The sequence below is a fragment of the Cibotium barometz genome, chromosome 24 (genome assembly GCF_041138505.1).
Source record: "Cibotium barometz isolate CiBa-2024 chromosome 24, ASM4113850v1, whole genome shotgun sequence".
Taxonomy (NCBI): Eukaryota; Viridiplantae; Streptophyta; class Polypodiopsida; order Cyatheales; family Cibotiaceae; genus Cibotium; species Cibotium barometz.
In genome coordinates, this window is record NC_141069.1 from 55,248,737 (window position 1) to 55,267,651 (window position 18,915).

Consider the following 18,915-nt stretch of genomic DNA (forward strand, 5'->3'; position numbering starts at 1 on the left):
CAAATCCTTGAGTGGGCACATAAGCAGGAAAAGCAGTAGTGCTAGAGATGGGTACCCTAGAATGCTAGGTGGCACCATAGTGTCAGAAGACATAGTGCTGATAGATACTTGTGTTGGGTAAAACCCATACGGAGGACTCAATGGGGGTGCAACCGGTAACGGCTGCACGCCAACACTAACAGGAAAAGACATGGGTTGGGTGGGAGGGTTTTGTGCTTGAGGTTGAGCAATATTCCAAAACACATTAGGAGCACGAACACAAGGTGAACCAGAAGAGAAAACAGTGTTACCTCTTTGAACACCAGAAATCTGGGAGTGAATTGTACTCCTAGACCCTCCTCTATTTGGGTTCACATAATTCCAGGGATCGAGGGTAGTTGATGGTACCATATGTTGAACCTGTGCTACAGAAGAAGACATCCAGGTAGAATTAGGAACATAAATACTCAAAGGCACATATGAACCTGATGCGGTCACCGGCAAGGTTGATAATGATGGATCTCCGAACGACCGAGGAGGTACCTTTCCTTCCTGAGAAAAAGTCCCGTACCGAAGTCCAGGCTGTCGGCTAGACTAAGCAGCAGGGCTGTCCAGATGAGGTTGGATACCTGGGTCCCGTACTTGTTGGAAACATGGATCCTCCCACTTCCCGGGAGGTCACCCATCCCAGTTGTGTTCCTACGCAAGCGCACTTAAGTGAGGTGTTCCACAAATGGGTCTAGCCATCCAGACCCCAAAACCTTAAGGTGTTAGGTGACCTTCGGTAATCCAATTTGTAGAAACCTCAACTTGCCAAGATTCAAACCCAGTCTCACCACGTGAATTGGTTCTCTCTAGAAGTGTGGATTGCATCTCCAACACCCCCCCTCAAGCCACACTTTGGTTGAGGTCTTAGCTTCCAACATCACAACCTGGGCTTTGATACCATGTTGGAAACATGGATCCTCCCACTTCCCGAGAGGTCACCCATCCCAATTGTGTTCCTGCGCAAGCGCGCTTAATTGAGGTGTTCCACAAAATGGTCTAGCCATCCAGACCGACACTTGCAAATGTGATGATCTCACTGGAAGGAGCATTAATTGGATACACCTGCTCTACTTCCCTGTGGTCGTACATGTCGGTCTTTCTTCTACGCCTTTTGGACTTTCATGGTGTCACCATGGCTGCGTACATGCACATTTTGGAATGATGTTTTCTTGTGGCCTTTGGCCATGTTGTTGTAAAAATGTATTCAATCTTAATAGAAGTTTCATTTTCTGTATGAAACTGAAACTGTGTAATCCTCTCCCAACCACTAGATTTTACTATTATAGGAAGCCTCAGACAATCTGCATTAATTGCTTCTGTTACTACTAAGGGTTGATCTTCTCTTCCTCGGCTGGCTGCCCCAAAAGATTTGTATAGGGCATGTTATGGGGGGAGAGGTTCTACTTATAGATTTAAAAAAGGGAGGTCTACTTGTGTGAGTTGTGTTGTTTTCTTAGATGCCAAAGCAGGCACAATTGAGGCATACTGCAGAATTGGTACAGGTATAGTGTTCACCTACAGGGCCACTGAAGTGTGGTATCCTCCAGCTTCCTAGTATGGTGGATTTTGGAGCCACCTTCTATTGGACTATCTTGCAATATGAAGGATGAAGGATGCTTCATTTTTTTCCTGGTTTTGCTTAATTTTTCATTGTTTACCCACTTTCTAGGAGTCCTCATGTTAGTTTTTTCATAGCTTTACTAGCTGTTTGGCCTTTTTGCAGGTTTCAAGTAAAGAAGAAACAATTTTTCCGTAATTTTGTAGTCATTGTACTTTTTGGAGTTACTGGTGTCTTTATATCCTTCGCAATAATTGCTTCTGGTAAATGCAATAATCTCATAAATGGCTTTATAGATGTGGATGGAAATTTGAAGTATGGCACATCAAACATAGTGTCTCTAAGCTCATCAGTAACCTTGCTGCAGGATGCAGGCTAATATTCCCACTTTTCAACTTGGAAGGTTTAGGAATTAGAGATTACATGGGTAGGCCATTGTGCACCCTATTTTAACATTTGATAGCTCAATCATTATTTGATATGATTTGAAAAGGATTCAGATAGGACATTTTTTAATCCTTTTAAATGTCTTCTCTCTGCCACAGCTCTTGGCGTTATATTTTCTGCAACAGACTCAGTTTGCACTCTGCAGGCAAGTGCTGCAGTATCTATTTTCTGCTGTGAGTTTTTTTTTTTCAAGAAAAAGATCCTTCTATTAGGTAACAAAGAACTAGCCACGAAGTGCTAAATACAACCACGAAGGGCTAGATACAAACTCGCCTCCATGTATGGGGCGGGGATCAAAAAATCAAAAGGTGGAGAAAGATGCATTTCTCCTCCGGCTGGCCGCTCTATGAGGAGAAGGCTATCTCATACAGGGGAGAGGGGGGAGGGGGGGGGGTGGTAAACACATAGCTGGTCTATAATGCCAAGTGGGATCATCACCTCCATCTGTGAGAAAAGGGCCAGGCCTCCAAAGCATCAAGAAAGCTTCCCGTCACTTCCGCATGTGGTCAAAGCCACCCTGCAATTTCCCCCACTGACCGCGGAGGGTATGAATGATGTCGAGCCAAATGCTCTTGATGGACTCCGTTGGTGGAGTGTGGGTACCCTCGATGGCTTCGTTGCATCTAGCTCTCCATATGTGCCAAGTTGCAATGCTACTGCAAATCACCCATCTCTGGCATGAGCTTGGACTCCAGCGATTAGTAGATGGGATTGGGATTGGTATTGCCGAAATGCAAAGGTGAGAGACTTGAAGAGCTAGCCCCCCACCTTCCTCATAAGCCATGACAACCTCAACCTTTGTGGCCCAAGCGACAGTGTCCCATGAAATGATACGGGTCGAAGTCCTCTTCATCATGAAGATGCGGCGAATCCGTTGCCAAACTTGTTGAGCCTTCGGGCAATCCCAAAGATACTGTCTCGTTGAGACACCTAAGGGTGGCCACACCTTGGACAAGCTGCTGGTTGATCACCAATGGCCAACCACGTGCCAACCGCCAAGCTACTCTGTGCCATCAGCCAAAGAAAGAGGGTGATCTTTTGAGGCTGAAAACTGTCCCAGAGCCTCTTCCAAAAATCTAAGAGAAATCACTCTGAGAGACCATGTGATTGCCAATATACTGCTGTCATCGGGGTGCCATCAACCTCTAGCATATGAATCTTGCGGCCTAGCCGTGTTGTGTATGTGAAAAAGGGTGTGTCCAGAGTCTCTTCCCGATCAGCTGGATCACGCCAAGTCCACTCCCTCGGGTCCCACTGGAGGCGTGTGAGGGGCCAGCTCTCCCAAATCCATAACCGCCAGAGTCTCTCTCTAGCCACCTTGGCCGCCGGGGGGGGGGGGGGGGGGGGGGGGGGGGGTCTATGTGGGGTCTATGTGCCACTCATGTGCTTGAAATCTAATCACGCTCACCCTGTGTAAGGTGCAACCATTGAAATCCTCCAGAGGGGACTCTGATCTCCCAAGTTTGCCATGGGACCAATAGAAAAAGTGAGCAAACCACAACCCGCTGTACCTGACCAATGCATGCTCAGGAGAAGGCCCAACAAGAAGTAATGTACCACATGGTGGCAAGAAGGACCTGGTTCACCACCACCACTTGGCTAATCGCAGAGCTCCAGTACAAAAGCTTCTTCCGAATGCTCAGAAGAAGAGGAACAAGCTGTTGCTCCGGAGAGATATTAATGCCTACTTGACATCCCAGATAGTGGACTGCTCGGGGTTCACTGGAAAGCCTCAATTGGGCGCCAAGTTGGAGCGGGTGTAGTGCCTACCCAGAAACCACACGACTTGTGCCAATTGATTTGCGCTCCTGATGCGCTACAAAAGATCTCGATCGCATCAGCGAATCTCTGGAGATTCCCCACATCTCCGGATAGGTATGCTGCTGTGTCATTTGCAAACTCTGAGTCCAACAGCTCCTGAGTACGGAGGGGGAGACGCAATCCCTGATGCTTTGTCTCCTGAGTTGAGAGGAAACTGCTCATGACCTCGGCGAAGCAGTCGCCTCCCAAAAGGTGAAGATGTTGTCTAGAATGCTCCGATCCTGAACAAAACCTGTCTAAGTGTCATGGATCAAGTCAGGGAGGAAAGTCTCTGGCTGATGTCCTTGGCCAAGATCTTGTAGGCGGTCCCAAGAAGGGTGATGGGTCTCCAATGTCGGATCTCCAATCTGTCACCACCCTCCTTAGGAATCAACTGTATTAAACCCTCTGAAAGCCTCTCTGGCATGGCACCTGTGTTCATAATCTCATTGAAGGCGAAGGCTGCCTTCCATGAGATCCCAGTGGCGAAGAAAGAAGGAAACAGGAAGCTCGTCCGCTCGCGGGCATTCGCTCCTAGGGAGAGCCATCAATACCTCTGCCAGCTCCTCTGCTATGAAGGGAGTTAATAAGAAGGATTGTAGAGCAAGGGGAACCACCTATCTCGTGTGTCGCCAGACCCTCTCGCTCGCGTCCATCACTTGTGGGGATAATGGGGAACCCGTGAGGAGGGATGGGAAAAAATCAGTGGCGATGGCTCTCACATGGTGGGGGGTCAGAAACAATAGCTCCATATGGGCAACGTAGCCTACGAATACCATCTCTCCGGAGTCCGTCTATGGGGGCTTACAATCTCAAAGAAGGCCCCCGTGACTCTATCTTCGGCTTGGGTCCAAAAGGAAGCTATGGCATGGTACCTGTACTCCACCCTCCTCTGAATGGATCTGATCTCCATATGGGCGGCATCAAGTTGACACTCAATCCACGGGCTATCGAGGGAACTCTCCTGAAGTCACTGGAGAGAAGCAAGACCCCTCCTCAGGCTCCTCTCCTGCTCACGAAATCCCTCCAATTTGCTCTGTGCTGCCTCTTGCAAAACACTGCTGATCTCCCCAAGGCCCACATGCAAGGTGTACGTGGCAGATCTTGAGATAAAATCTAGTCCCGCCCATATTTGCTCTATCCTCCTGCAGATCTCAGGGTCGTGTGTGAGGTTGTCCGGAATCCTAGCGCTTGCATGCCTGTCTTGCTTCCAGGGATCCTCTAAGGACATAATAATCGGAGCGTGATCAGTAAAAGTGATGCCCGCCAAGATGCCGATCGTGCCCCCGCAACCGCACACCCACTCATCCACATAGAACCTGTCAAGTCCAGAAAGGTTGGGGCCGGTGCTCCTCCTATCGGACCGCGAGAAGCACAGGCTCTCGAGACTACGCCCAAACTCTGCTAGATGCCATGGGTGATGTCCCCTGAGTGCCAGGATCAACTCCTCCCATGCAGAGTACTCTGCACTTGAGACTGTCTTCGAGTCTGTCCTCTGTTGGCTTGATCATGTTAAAGTCTCTGTCATGTGCATCACAGATGCCATGGACATTTCTAGGGCTAAATCCAGAAGGGGCAAACAGATAAATAGTATGAATCAGATAGAGTCAGAATGTGGAGCACAAGATACAGAAGTGGCCAGGTTGGACTTGGAGAAGCACCAGGGGGCAGTCGGCTGAGTACAGGAGCTGTCGGCAGTACCAGGAAACAAGGTGGCTGAAGGCGCATGATGACAAGGCTAAGATAACCAAGTCGGCTGAGTGAAAAGCCATTTAATGAATTCAGAACTGGCCGACCAGCAGTCGGCCAGCTCCTACCTTGTCCAAGAATTCTATAAAAGGCACCAAGTGCTCATAGCATTAATCATTCCACCCACTAGGGGTGAGAGTCATTAGGATCCTAGTCTAGGGCAGATTTTAGGTGTGTTATCACCTTTTCAAGAGGGCAGCCAAGGGCTGCAAAGATATGTACCTTTTTGTACCATAGTATATACTGAAATTCCAGCACTTCTCACTCTCTCTCTCTACTCTCTCTCTACCTACGTTTTTGCATCAGATGGTGCGTTTTTGCATCAGAAGGTTTTCAAGAGTGTTTAGGGCTGAAAGAAGACTCCCAGAGCTTCCGCACGTTACATTGGTATCAGAGCATTAGGCTCAGCAAAGCTAAACACTGATTCAGTCCCAGATGATGGTGTACAAGTCCAAGGTACAGGACAGTACACGGATTCGAAGCCCAAGGCGGGAACACAGATCGGGAAGAACTCCCAGGAGGTTTGTTGGTGGTGTTCCACAGTGCCAGATGGGGATGGCAGTTCCGTGAGCCAGATAGGTTCTAAGGGAACGGTCCCAAGGGAGGTTGATCCTCCAAGGGTGATGTGAGAGTGCCAGACTCAGTTCCAGGAACGAAGACCAAGACGGTGTTCAGAGTCAGGGCAGGAATGGATTGTGGACTAGAGGAAGACCAGATGCATAGATCTTCATCAGAGACAGAGTGGTTTGGAGAACAGATCGGATTTTCAGAGAAAAAGGTTTGCTAGGGATGGATGATGACAGAGGGACTTCGGAACAGGATTGGGATGATGACAGTCATCCAAGAGCAGGTTGGATTCCCGTCATCAAGTTTAGCAGAGGGGGATGTCATGTGCATCACAGATGCCATGGACATTTCTAGGGCTAAATCCAGAAGGGGCAAACAGATAAATAGTATGAATCAGATAGAGTCAGAATGTGGAGCACAAGATACAGAAGTGGCCAGGTTGGACTTGGAGAAGCACCAGGGGGCAGTCGGCTGAGTACAGGAGCTGTCGGCAGTACCAGGAAACAAGGTGGCTGAAGGCGCATGATGACAAGGCTAAGATAACCAAGTCGGCTGAGTGAAAAGCCATTTAATGAATTCAGAACTGGCCGACCAGCAGTCGGCCAGCTCCTACCTTGTCCAAGAATTCTATAAAAGGCACCAAGTGCTCATAGCATTAATCATTCCACCCACTAGGGGTGAGAGTCATTAGGATCCTAGTCTAGGGCAGATTTTAGGTGTGTTATCACCTTTTCAAGAGGGCAGCCAAGGGCTGCAAAGATATGTACCTTTTTGTACCATAGTATATACTGAAATTCCAGCACTTCTCACTCTCTCTCTCTACTCTCTCTCTACCTGCGTTTTTGCATCAGATGGTGCGTTTTTGCATCAGAAGGTTTTCAAGAGTGTTTAGGGCTGAAAGAAGACTCCCAGAGCTTCCGCACGTTACAGTCTCCACCCATGCACCAAAAGTCAGCTTGACGCAGGGGTTGACGGATTGTGCTCTAGAAGATGGCTCTACCTGCTGCGGCCTTCGGGGCATAAACATTGAGGAAGCCCACGGAGTCCTCTCCGATCATATTGGTAACCCACTGGGCACGCCCATAGACTAAGACACCTGAGCCCGTCACTGTCGGCAAGAGTTGCTTCACTGACAGCAATACAAACTCCTCCCTGCGTTCCTGAGGGGCCAAAAGAGGGAGAGTGTGGCTCCTGCTTGGTAAAATCTTCTCGTCGCGGTGGGTAAGCCCCTCGGAAAGATGGTGCTCCTAGAGGAAAAGAATGTCGATGGGTCTCCCAACTGTAGCTCTATGAAGCTCTCCTTTGAGGACGTCTCGCCTCTGAAAGCACTGAGGCCCTCCTGAACCTTGAATGTTCCATGCATATCAATTTCTATGGGAGCAGTTTCGATAGTTCCGCATATCAATTTCTATGGGAGGCGGGACTATCGAAACTGCTCTCCACTTGAAGAGTCTTGGGTGTGGGTTTTGATGGGAAATAATCGCAATCAGTCTTGGGGCAAAGGTGCGCCAAGTGGGCACGGATCGTGTCCTCTAGATGTCACCACTATATCGGAGCGTGAGAGTAGGCATACTCTGAGCTCCATTGATCACAATGGAGGTATCTGTAAGGGGGAGAGTTGTATTGCAATTGAGATGTGAAGGAAAACAAAGAGCAGCACCTCCAAGCTGGAGGACACCAGCTCCCCGTCTTGTCTCTATGGCTTGAGCCTCCTAGCTCCATCCTAGCCAGGGACCAGAGGTGGGTGAGCACGTTGGTGCGTAGATCATGAAGATGGTGTGAGAGCTCTACTGCCTGCCCTTGGATGGCGGCAGCCACCACCGACGTTGAATCCCACTCTATCCCTAGGGCTGCACTCAAGGGAAAGGAGAAGATCATCGTGCCACTCTCTGGCATAGAAGGTCTGGAATGATGAAACACCACACAGATCTGAATGGGAGTCGCTGTCTCCTCAAAAATATGAGTTCCTTCCACCAAAAGACATCTGAAGAAATTGTAATCCACTGGCATCCCCAAGATCTTGGGAGGCCCTCCTGGGGGCTGTGTTGGGAGAGCCCTCACCGGGGAAGTGGCGATGGTAATCTCTATCGGCTCCGAGAATCGAATGAATCAAGCAGTGGACGGGGCTCGCCGGTTGTCTCCACTCCGGGTCGGGCACTGTAGGAGGGCGACGGGAGTGCTTTGGAGAGGCAGAGGGAGTGTGGGCTCAGAGGAAGAGGACGAGGTAGGAGGGACTGTTGTGGGAAGAGTTGGAGGCGAGGATGAGGAGGAGGGGGGGGGTAGGTGGGGTGGGGAGGGGAGGGGGGAGGGTGAGAAGAGGGAGATGCGAGCGGCTGGGAGTGATCCATCGGAGAGGGAGGGTGCTGGGAGGGGCTCGTCGGGGGTTCAGTGGGGCCAGCTGGCCTCATTGGAAACTGAGAACCGGAGGAGGAATCTCGGCGGGGTAATGGTTGCCAAACCGAAGGGGCCAGAGGGACCCTTGCAGTGATTGGAGGGGGCCCATCGCCGACGATGGGTGGGTGCTGCGATAAATGCTCGAAACAGTTCTTTGACAGAACTAAATCCTCCTGTACTTTGCCAGCCTGGCGTGCGCAGCGGCGCACTTACCTCTGGTAGTCAGCTGATGGCCTTGGCGTGGGCCAACGGTCTGCCACTCTGCGGTAGCAGAGTTGTCCACGGTTGGGACTCGGTGCTCAGTTGCTCGAGAGCTTGCCTCTCTCTCTACCCCTTGGTAAAGATTTGAACTGAGGGCAAGCTTTGGTGAGGTGTCCCATCTCTACCTGCAAATGAAATATTGGCCGAGAAGGGTTGAGTACTCCACCCACTGAATGATGGGGTCTCCCCGAAGGCAAGGAATGGATCTGACATGAGGCACTATCTCTGGCGAGGCAATACAGACGCGAAGGGATGGAATCCCGGCCACCCATGCGAGGGATGAAGCGAACCGGGGGGGGGTGGGGGTGGGAGGGGCTATAGAGAAAGAAAAGAGGGAACTGAAGGAGGGAGGAGAGGCGGGGGCGAGGAGCTGGGCGCAGGCAGGGAGGCCAGTGAGTGAGCGGGTGGGCAGTGCAGGAGACGGGGGGGTGGGGTGGGGGGGGCGCTGGCGCTTTCAGTTCCAAGCTCAACAACTTTTTTCTGCTGTGAGTTCTGGCATTATCTTCATGACTCATGCCCATATTGAACCTTTTTGATGTGATTCCAGGTTCTTAATCAAGATGAAACACCTCTTCTTTACAGTTTGGTCTTTGGTGAAGGTGTTGTGAATGATGCTACCTCTGTGGTACTCTTCAGAGCTGTGGAAAATATTGATCTGACTGAAGTTGATGCTTTAGCCATCCTAAAGGTGCTGGGGGAGTTTGTCTATCTCTACCTTACAAGTACACTTTTGGGTGTTGTTGTAAGTCCTAACTTCTGATTTTATAAGTTTCTTCTCCTTTAGGGTTCTATGAGTGGAACGACTCGTTTCAAGGAATACTGCAACGTGGATTGTTTGGATTTATCTATGAATGGCATCTAAGGCTGATTCTCAAAATTCACTGCCCTTGTCTGCAGGTAGGGCTCTTGAGTGCATATGTCATCAAGAAGCTGTACTTTGGAAGGTAGGCACGTTTGAAATCCTTTTTTGTGTTTTCAATTCTAAGAAAACATGTGTTCCTTTCTGTTCTAGATCTGATCCGTGGATTAAAGTAAAGTTCCCTTAATGTGCGCCTTCAACGAATTGTGATTCTAGAGTAGTTGCATCAATTCATGTAAGGGGGAAAACAGAAGCTTGTGCACACATAAGGGGAACAAAATTCTACATGATTATGGTAGATATATTGTAAAGATGCCTTCTATCTTATCCCTGTATGCATACTTCAATTACGTTGTCAGCTTTATATTGGAGGACCTTTCTTTTGGCCTTAATAAGCCTTGCTCTAGGGCTTTGTCTTGCTCCCTGCCATAAAGCACCAAATTTGTAGCCTCGGGCAGTCTTATCCCCAAGATTTGGAAGACATGCTATCGGGCATTCAAATCCATAATTGGCTTTTGCTGGAAGCCCATACCACCAACTGGACGATTGCGGGCTGCCACCAAGTGTCCTCCAGGGAAAGAATAACCAATGCATGATCGGAGAAGGTAGTGCTTGCCAAAATACCAATCATGCCACCACGACCGCAAGCCCACTTATCTACATAGACGGATCTATACTCAAGCCAGCTTAGTATATATAGTAACCACGAAAGAAACCGGTCTTCCCAGCAAATTTATGTTGTTTATGTTCTTAAAAAACATGATGTTAGGATGAACCTTATGTATGTATTCCCAAACAAGTCTCCATTTGTCAGAGGAACACAAACCTTGTACATTGTATGATATACATTCATCATGAATAGGAAAAAATAGTTGGTTAAGTAACCATCATATCTTTATCACCCTGCAAAGCCCGAATGCCACCTTTCACCACATTAGACCAGAGCATACCAGCATCTATCTCTGCAGAGGTAGATGCAATACCAGAAGATGAAGCACAAGCACGAGTCTATGGAGAGGAAGGATCAGACTAGTGACGGAGTTGTAGTTGAAGTGGCCATATAATCTTTTTGGCATTAGGGGTTTGCCATCTGTCCTTATCAAAACAAGTCTTTGCACATCTAGAGCAGCTTTGTCCTTAGAAGGTATGTTTTTTTGCACTGCTACTTGTTGTGCTTGTTGGGGTGCTAATTGGGGCTGCACAACTGATTTTCCTCTTGTATACCAATCATAGGTCCTGTTTGACTCATCTTAGATGGAGGGGCATTATCATTAACCAAAGCTGCCGGCGTCAAAGAATCAGTAGGTGGGTGTAATTTGAGGGTAGGACAGTCATATGCAAAGTGTCCAAATTTGTGATAGTGAAAATAAGCTCTTGCAAATGCTCCCCATTTAAGCTCAAAACATCTTTTCCATATAAGCACATCATGCACTTTCATACTAATCAATTCAAGGGTTGGTTTATCCATGTCCCACAAAACACAGAATTTATTACACTGACCCATGACATTGGGGGGGCAGATAACTGTGCCAAGACTTTGGTTGGCCAGGTACGGAAGAGCATCACAGACACCCAAACTAGACAACGATGCCGCACAAGCGCCTGATATTCAATAGTAGGGGTCCAAGAGGTAGCACATGGACCATCTGCTGTTGACTATAAAACAAAGGAGACTTTTGAAATAATTGCTGCATGAAATCAAGCTACTTGAGCACCACTTCATAAAAGCCATGGGTGCATAGTAGACACCTTCTACATGTAAACCTGCAGGCACTATGTTTAATCACTGTCCAACATCCTCTGCAGAGGGCACCCCGCCTGGAAAGAAGAGAATCACATAACTTTTTTACTTTGGGGAGAATTACATTCTTTGGGAAAGTGCACTTCAGTGTGGGTTTGGCTTCTCCGTCTCTAAGCGAGCAAGCCTTTCAACTGTTACCGAATTTTGGGAATTCGAAGCACCATTGGTGCTGTTACCTGCGTGCATTCATTCGCGGGAGAACCAGATACTGTGACTTCCAATGTGCTGATCGATTGGTTACTGATTGGTAATGGATCGATTCCTGTAGCAGTCCAGACTTCGCACCTTGAAAATCCTGATGCAGCACATCATAAAGAAATTGCGAAGCAGGTTCCTCATGTCTCTTGGCTTCTTGGAATTTGTGACGTCAACTTTTCATGTCTTCTTTCATAGTGGATTACCTCTCATGGTGTCAAGAGAGAAACCAGCTGCATCCATAGCTGATGGAGAGCGCTTGGAGAAGTTGCTCGCAGCAAAAAGAGTTGAAGCTGAAGTTCTGTGAACCAATACTTCACAGAAAACAGAAGTACAGCTAAATACTTTCGCCGATATCACACACACACACACACACACACACACACACACACACACACACAAGGCCATAAGTCTACCAACAATATGCATCAAGCCTATGGGACGCTTGCACAGCTTGTTAAGATCATTGATGTGCCTTAGCCACCCTTTTCTATACATTTAGAAAAGGGTCAAGTAATTTGTGAGAGTTGAATTGTCATCATATGATCCTATCAGAATATAGGTATGTGTTTTTGCTTGTCTTCATTGCTTGGGATTGGTATGAACATACTCTAATCAAAGCTTCTATATATATACTTCGTCTACTCAGGCATTCAACAGACCATGAGATTGCAGTCATGATACTTATGGCTTATCTTTCTTACATGCTTGCGGAGGTGATTGCGAAGCTTAGCTTCGGTCAAGATTTTAAAGTCAAGCTTGAGAAAAATAAAATATTTTATTTTCAATTGCTAATATAGGCTAACACAGACTTGTGTGTTCTTGCAGCTGCTTTATCTGAGTGGGATTCTCACTGTCTTCTTTTGTGGGATTGTTATGTCCCACTATACATGGCACAATGTGACAGAGAGCTCAAGAATAACAACAAGGTGAGGTATATAATCGGCACAAGTGGATTACTTTTAATGCCAATGGACCATGCAGAATCAGATGGCCACACACATAATTCTTCAGATGCATGAGGATATACTTCGAGATGGCCACACACATAATTCTTCAGATGCATGAGGATATACTTCGAGATGTTTCCAGGAGGGAGTCTGATTGTCATGTTATCTGAGCTCCCACTGCTTTTTGTTCTGGTTCCAGGCATACTTTTGCAACACTTTCATTCATTGCCGAAACCTTCATATTTCTCTATGTTGGTATGGATGCACTGGATAAAGACAAATGGAATATGACAGATGTAAGGTATGCAAACCAAGATACTTCACTAACTCTGTGTAGACAAAAAGTCTTCATGCTCTTCCCTGTTAGAATTGCCCTCTTGGTTTTAATCCTTCTGCATTTGTGTTTTTGCCCCATGCAGTCCTGCAACCTCACTTGGACTGTCTGCAACTTTGGTTTTGGTAGTCCTTGTTGGTAGAGCAGCATTTGTGTTCCCTTTATCTGCCGTGTCCAACATGATAAGGCGAGCTATTGGCACAGAAATTAGTGCTCGTCAGCAGGTAATTATCGTTCTGGTGTTTATGTGTATATGACGACATAAATGTGTAATTATGTATATCCATGTTTGTGTGTTTATGCATGCATGTATGTATGCATACACATGCATGCTTACATACATACATCCACATATGTCAATACATATACATCCACACATACGTCAATACATATATACATGCATGCATGCATCCATACATCCGTCCATACATGCATGCATACATCCATACACATATATGTATGTAATTATGTATCCATGTTTGTGTGTATGTATGCATACACATGCATGTTTACATGCATACATCCGGATACATCAATACACATATACATGCGTGCATGTATATATGCAAAGTGGATATGTATGCATACACATGTACATACATCCACACAATCACCTGCATGCATGCATCCATACATCTATCCATACAAGCATGCATACATCCATACATAAAAACATGCATTAAATACACATGTGCCATACACATACATAACATTATAATCGCATGAAACAGAAACACAAATGGAAATGGCTTGACACTAGAAAATGGAATTGTCTAGGAAACGCCGAGTCTTTTACATTATATAGTCTATATGAAAGCTTAAATTGTAAAATTTAGTAGAAGTGAAAGAAAAAGTTTAGAGAAATAGTGGAGAATAACTTAGAGGAAAAATCGAGACTTGGAAGAAAAAAATTTCAAGAGAAACCTTCAATGGAGAGGTGATTAGGAAATGGGAAGCAAAAACGGAAATGGCGATCGAAGAGAGAAAATGTTTCCACATTTTTGGCTAGAAAATGGCCATTTATTGTTACTATGACTTACATACATGCATGCATACATACGACGTGTGTATACATACGTACATGTAAGTGTACATACATATATACATGCATGCACATGGCCCATGCATGTATGTATGTATGCATGTGTGTATATACATGTACATACATACGTATTACATACATATATATGCTGGGTACAGACACATGTGTGCATGTGCCACACACATGCACACACTTGTTTATATGTACTTGAACTGAGCAATGTGATCTTGTGAATGTGGTAGGTCATCATTTGGTGGGCTGGCCTTATGCGAGGAGCTGTTTCTATTGCCTTGGCTTATAATAAAGTAAGTTAACAAGGCTGCATTAAGTGACAGAAGACCGCAATTTCTACTGAGTTTTGAGATTATATGCACTTGAAAGCTGAAGTAAATGGACAGTAGTCAAGCTCTTAAAGACACTTTTATCTAGTGTGGAGAATCTTGTGGTCTTTTGCACACAGTTTACGGCAAACAGTTCGATAAATGCAACCATGATTACAAGCACTATCATTGTGGTACTTTTCAGCACAGTGGTAAGTTGGATGCCATGGTTTCATATTGTTATTTAGATCAGTAAGGACATGCTCTCAGTGTTAATATGATGTTTGCACAGGTTTTCGGGCTTATGACAAAGCCATTGTTGCGATGGCTACTACCCCCACACCTTAGACATAATGGGGATCTTTCAGAACCAGCTACCCCCAAAAATCCCAGCTTCAGTTTAGGAATCCAAGTCCCTCTTCTAGAAGAGAGCGAGTCACTGCAGCAGCCCAGTAACATAGACAGAGATACCAGTGCTCGAATGCTGCTGCGCACCCCATCTTCTTCGACTGTGCACCATATGTGGAGGAAGTTTGATGACTCCTATATGCGCCCTATGTTTGGAGGTAGAGGTTTTGTACTACCCCATCCCAGATCACATAACAAAGAGATGGAAGACTCTAGATTATCTGATCACATGAGCAACCAAAGCTAGCAAATCATTTCATGTACATCGTGTATTAGTATCCCTCGAGGAGATATGTTTTGACAGCGTCTTTTGATGGGCATAAGTATGAGATTTGTAAGCTTGTTTATGAGTGTTGCATGGGTAGGTTCGTTACATCAAAACACTCTTCATCATGTCACAAGATAAAGGCAACATGTAGCGTAAATCATGTACATAAATCTGGACATGAAGCCTTGTTTTGCTCAAATAAACACGTTCCTCCTTGCTTGGACTCTTGAAGTCCTCGATAAATATTAAATATGCAATTGAGCTTTTGAATGTAGGAATTAAAGTAATATACTTTTGACTTCAAGTTGTTCCAATGAGCAAATCCAAGAGATATTACTGAGTAACATGTTAGGGTATCTTTGTTGTTCATTAATTAAAGTCTCAAAAAAGAACAGTTGGACAACTATTTTCATGTTTTGTTGTCATGCTTGCACTAAAGCCCTTCACTTGCTTATCCACCAAGGTCAACGGAAAACGAGCTCGCTGAGCAGCTCCGTGACCACGTCCTCCGTATTGCTGTTGTCAACTAGGGCGACGACTCTTTGGCCACCTATGTAGCCAAATGGCTTGAGCGATTCATTTTACTCATACTCTTGGCCATGGTTGCCTTTTTCCTTATCTTCAAGCTCTCGTAGTTGACAATGGCGCCAGCTGTAAGATTGGGAGCTGGAGGACTAGTGCCAACCTGAGGGGTTGGTGTGGGAGATTGGCTCGCCCACTGAAGTTGTTGAGGCGGGGGTTGGTGGTATGTGCAGGGGTCTTGTTAGGACTTGTCCTATTGTATGACAAAATAAAGAGCTCCCGATTGACAGTGTTGTTGATTGTATAAGTAGATGAATGCTATTGTGGCTGTTTAAATAGGAAAAGGTGGCTTAAAATGCCTTCCCTTCTAACCCTCCCAATCCCCCCTCCCCCCCAAAATAGGTGGCCCTAGGCTTGTCCAACAATTTCATGCGCCACGTTGTTGATCTCTTGACTTCAAAAAGAAGCTTATGAGGTGTTGGGTATGCTCTTTGGTGCACACAGAAAGAACTCTAAAGTCTCTGCACAAATAGTGTTCTATGGTGTGATGGTGCAACCACATGAGAGCTTCTCATGTGAACAAGATGAAGTCTTTGATGAACCAGCTTTGCTGCACTCAGCCAAAGTTGAGGAAGATGATGTGGCCATAGCTGTGCGAATGAAGTTTGTCAGATGAACTTTATGAAACTCTCATCATTACCTACCTAGTCTCACCTTGGAAGGGATCAAGGAAGAGGAGAAGACAGAGAACAAAGAAGTAGGGGGAACAATCGTACAAAAAATGATTGCTATTCAAAGAAGCCGTGCAAACATTGTGGGAAAAACAACCACAATGAAAAGTATTGCTATCATTTAAAAAGTAAATGCCAATATCATTAAGGAGAAAGAGCTTCATGGAGGAAGCAAATTACTACCATGATGAGTGGGCCTCTTAAATTCCAAATTTGTGTTGTGATCAGTTGTGTGTTCAATTGTGTTTTATGAGTCACCTGATCTCGTGTGTACTCTACTCTTGGGATCCTGTAGTTGGCACTGCTCATGCACACAGAAGAAGCAAGTCTCCAAATTCCAACGCAGTTATTGGCAAAAGATTGTGTGTGTGGACAGAGAATGTTGTCACACATAAACCAAAGAAGACCAAGTTGCAAGAAGAGAGAACATCAGAAAATTCAAATGGCGGGCATTGGCAAAACCGTTCTACATAAGGCCCTCAACCCTAAAAAGCAACAAGATAAAGATGAGCAAGTGGTGAATCCGCCACCGACCTACATAAAGTGCATCACGCTCAAGGATGCATGCAAATACAACATTAGCACCTCAAGTGTGCAGGCCCATTACCCTGATAAATCCAACTACCCGTAAACACTCCAATGAAGGGGTGCAACAAATCCTCGAGAACCCTGGGGAGGCATCTCAAGCTGTGTTGTAGGTTCTCACATCATGGAACACTCGGGAATCACACAAATCTTAGCTCAAGTCTAGAACTTGGAGAAGCAAGTACAACTGCTTAGAAGAAATGTGGAAGAAGCAAAATCCAAGGCTGCTGAGCAGAGGTAATAGCTCAAAAGAAAGGACTTTCTATAGCTGATGTAGAGAGAGTAAAAGTGCTTGAAAAAGAGTAGCAGACCATTTCAGCAAAGGAGGATGAGCTAGAGGTTGTAGTGTATGAACTGAAAGATTCAAGTAATGAGCTCCACCAAAAGCTAAGAGAAGCCGAAACGCAGATGGCAACATAAGCAGACAGAACAACAAAAATAAATTGACCATGTCACAAAAATAATCCAAAATGGGGAGCCAGCTACAGAAGTAGACAGAAGAGAGTTGTTCCCACGAAGGCTAAGCTTTAGATCCAGGAGTCAAAAATGAAGATAAAGATATCGGCGTAGTACACAACTGCCCTTAGAAATAAATGATGCAGGTATGGGAATAAGAGATTACAAAGACACAAAGAGCATGCTAGGAGGAAAACAGGAAAAGCTAATCTAGGACTTCATGATTCTCCCATATGCAAGCCATTGCTCATGCCCCCACAAGACAAAGTAAAACATTGTGGAAGATTCGGAGAGCACAAGAAATTAGTTGAATAGCCATCGAGCAGTCAGTACAGAATTTACACCCAAAAAAAGAAGAAAGAAAAAAGAAAAAAAGCCTTGAGGCTGAAAAAGAGAAAGCCAAAAGAGAAATTGAAAATCTATAATTCAACAAGAGGAAGACTAAGGCAAAAAGATAGTGCAAACAATACTGACTCCAACAACACGATGCGGGTCATACAAGAAATGAGATCAGCTGAACTCGAGAGCCTTAAGCAAAGAATATAGAGACAATCACAAGACATCATTGAAAATCACTCAAAGGAGGAGAGCAATGCAATTGGCATGAAAATGCATTTGAAATTAGAAAAGCAGTCGGATGTGAAAATGCAAATGCATGAAGATCTGCTTGACGCCAACGAATCCGCATTAGCCGCTGATACGAAAACTTTGTTTCCGTAACCTATATGTGCCAGTGGATGCACAAGTAAAAGAATTCTACAGGTGCAGGTAGAAATATATAATGAAAAAGCAAATAAATACAAGCTCAAGGCTAATGTTACACAAATAACTTAAGAGTATGTAACACATTGTCTGCCAATTTTGATCAACGATTATACATGCTTTTTTTTCCTTGTACCCAACTAGGAGGAGATTGCAAACTACTTTGTTTGCTTCCAAGTGAGGAGTGACACCACCTCCACCTCTATACCAGTCCTTTCCTTTCTTTGGTAAAGTTAGAAGGCTACAAAAGCAGAACTAGCGGGTGTGCCAAGTGTTGATTAGTGGGATCCACCTTAGCTGAAGTGTCATGAGGTGGTCAGATTGTCTCCCACTCCTTAATAAACTCCAACAGTGCCCGTCTAGCCCAATGGCTCTACTTGTTTAGCCATCATTACTAGTAGTAGCAGCTACCCACCCATGAGTCCACTACTTATACAATACTTGAGAAGCAACTTCTACGTTTTTGTAGAATGAACTTCTTTGTCCACTCCAACCTCCACTCACAAAATGTTGTCATTGTGTGACTAATGAATGGTTGACACATGGAAATAAGAATATTGCTCTATGAAGAAGTTCACAACATCTTTGTTGCGTAGAGGTAACATCCTCACTCTATTGTATAGCATAGTTCCATGTTTTATTTAACGTCTTTGAAAAGAGAAGTCACACTTCTGGGCGTAGAGCTCACAAGATTCTTACAAGGACGGGGAGCTTCTTGCATATAATAGCGGCTTCATCTCCCTTCAGCTCTCAATGCGGGGCTCCAAACACACACAAGCTATAACTCGAACATAGTAGGCTGATAATAGCTTATATAGACATGAGAGAGAGAGAGAGAGAGAGAGAGAGAGAGTGAGAGTGTGTTGGATCGATGAGGGA

The 18,915-nt window shown here is 45.5% G+C and overlaps 1 protein-coding gene across 2 annotated transcripts in view; it reads left to right on the forward strand.

Annotated features, from left to right (window-relative positions):
• LOC147625461 (sodium/hydrogen exchanger 1-like) overlaps positions 1-15,297 on the forward strand; it is a 46,315-nt gene extending 31,018 nt beyond the window's left edge. Inside the window, exons 3-14 of one of the 2 annotated variants that reach the window (XM_086818797.1) lie at positions 1,751-1,848; positions 1,953-2,012; positions 2,131-2,177; positions 9,351-9,545; positions 9,701-9,747; positions 12,308-12,374; positions 12,487-12,587; positions 12,808-12,909; positions 13,028-13,166; positions 14,227-14,289; positions 14,445-14,516; positions 14,597-15,297. In XM_086818797.1, the coding sequence (XP_086674923.1) occupies positions 1,751-1,848; positions 1,953-2,012; positions 2,131-2,177; positions 9,351-9,545; positions 9,701-9,747; positions 12,308-12,374; positions 12,487-12,587; positions 12,808-12,909; positions 13,028-13,166; positions 14,227-14,289; positions 14,445-14,516; positions 14,597-14,959 (1,354 nt within the window). In that variant the 3' untranslated portion in view covers positions 14,960-15,297. The remainder of the gene's footprint in view (positions 1-1,750; positions 1,849-1,952; positions 2,013-2,130; positions 2,178-9,350; positions 9,546-9,700; positions 9,748-12,307; positions 12,375-12,486; positions 12,588-12,807; positions 12,910-13,027; positions 13,167-14,226; positions 14,290-14,444; positions 14,517-14,596) is intronic. The other variant, XM_086818798.1, reaches the window with a different exon arrangement.
• Positions 15,298-18,915: the final 3,618 nt, after the last annotated feature.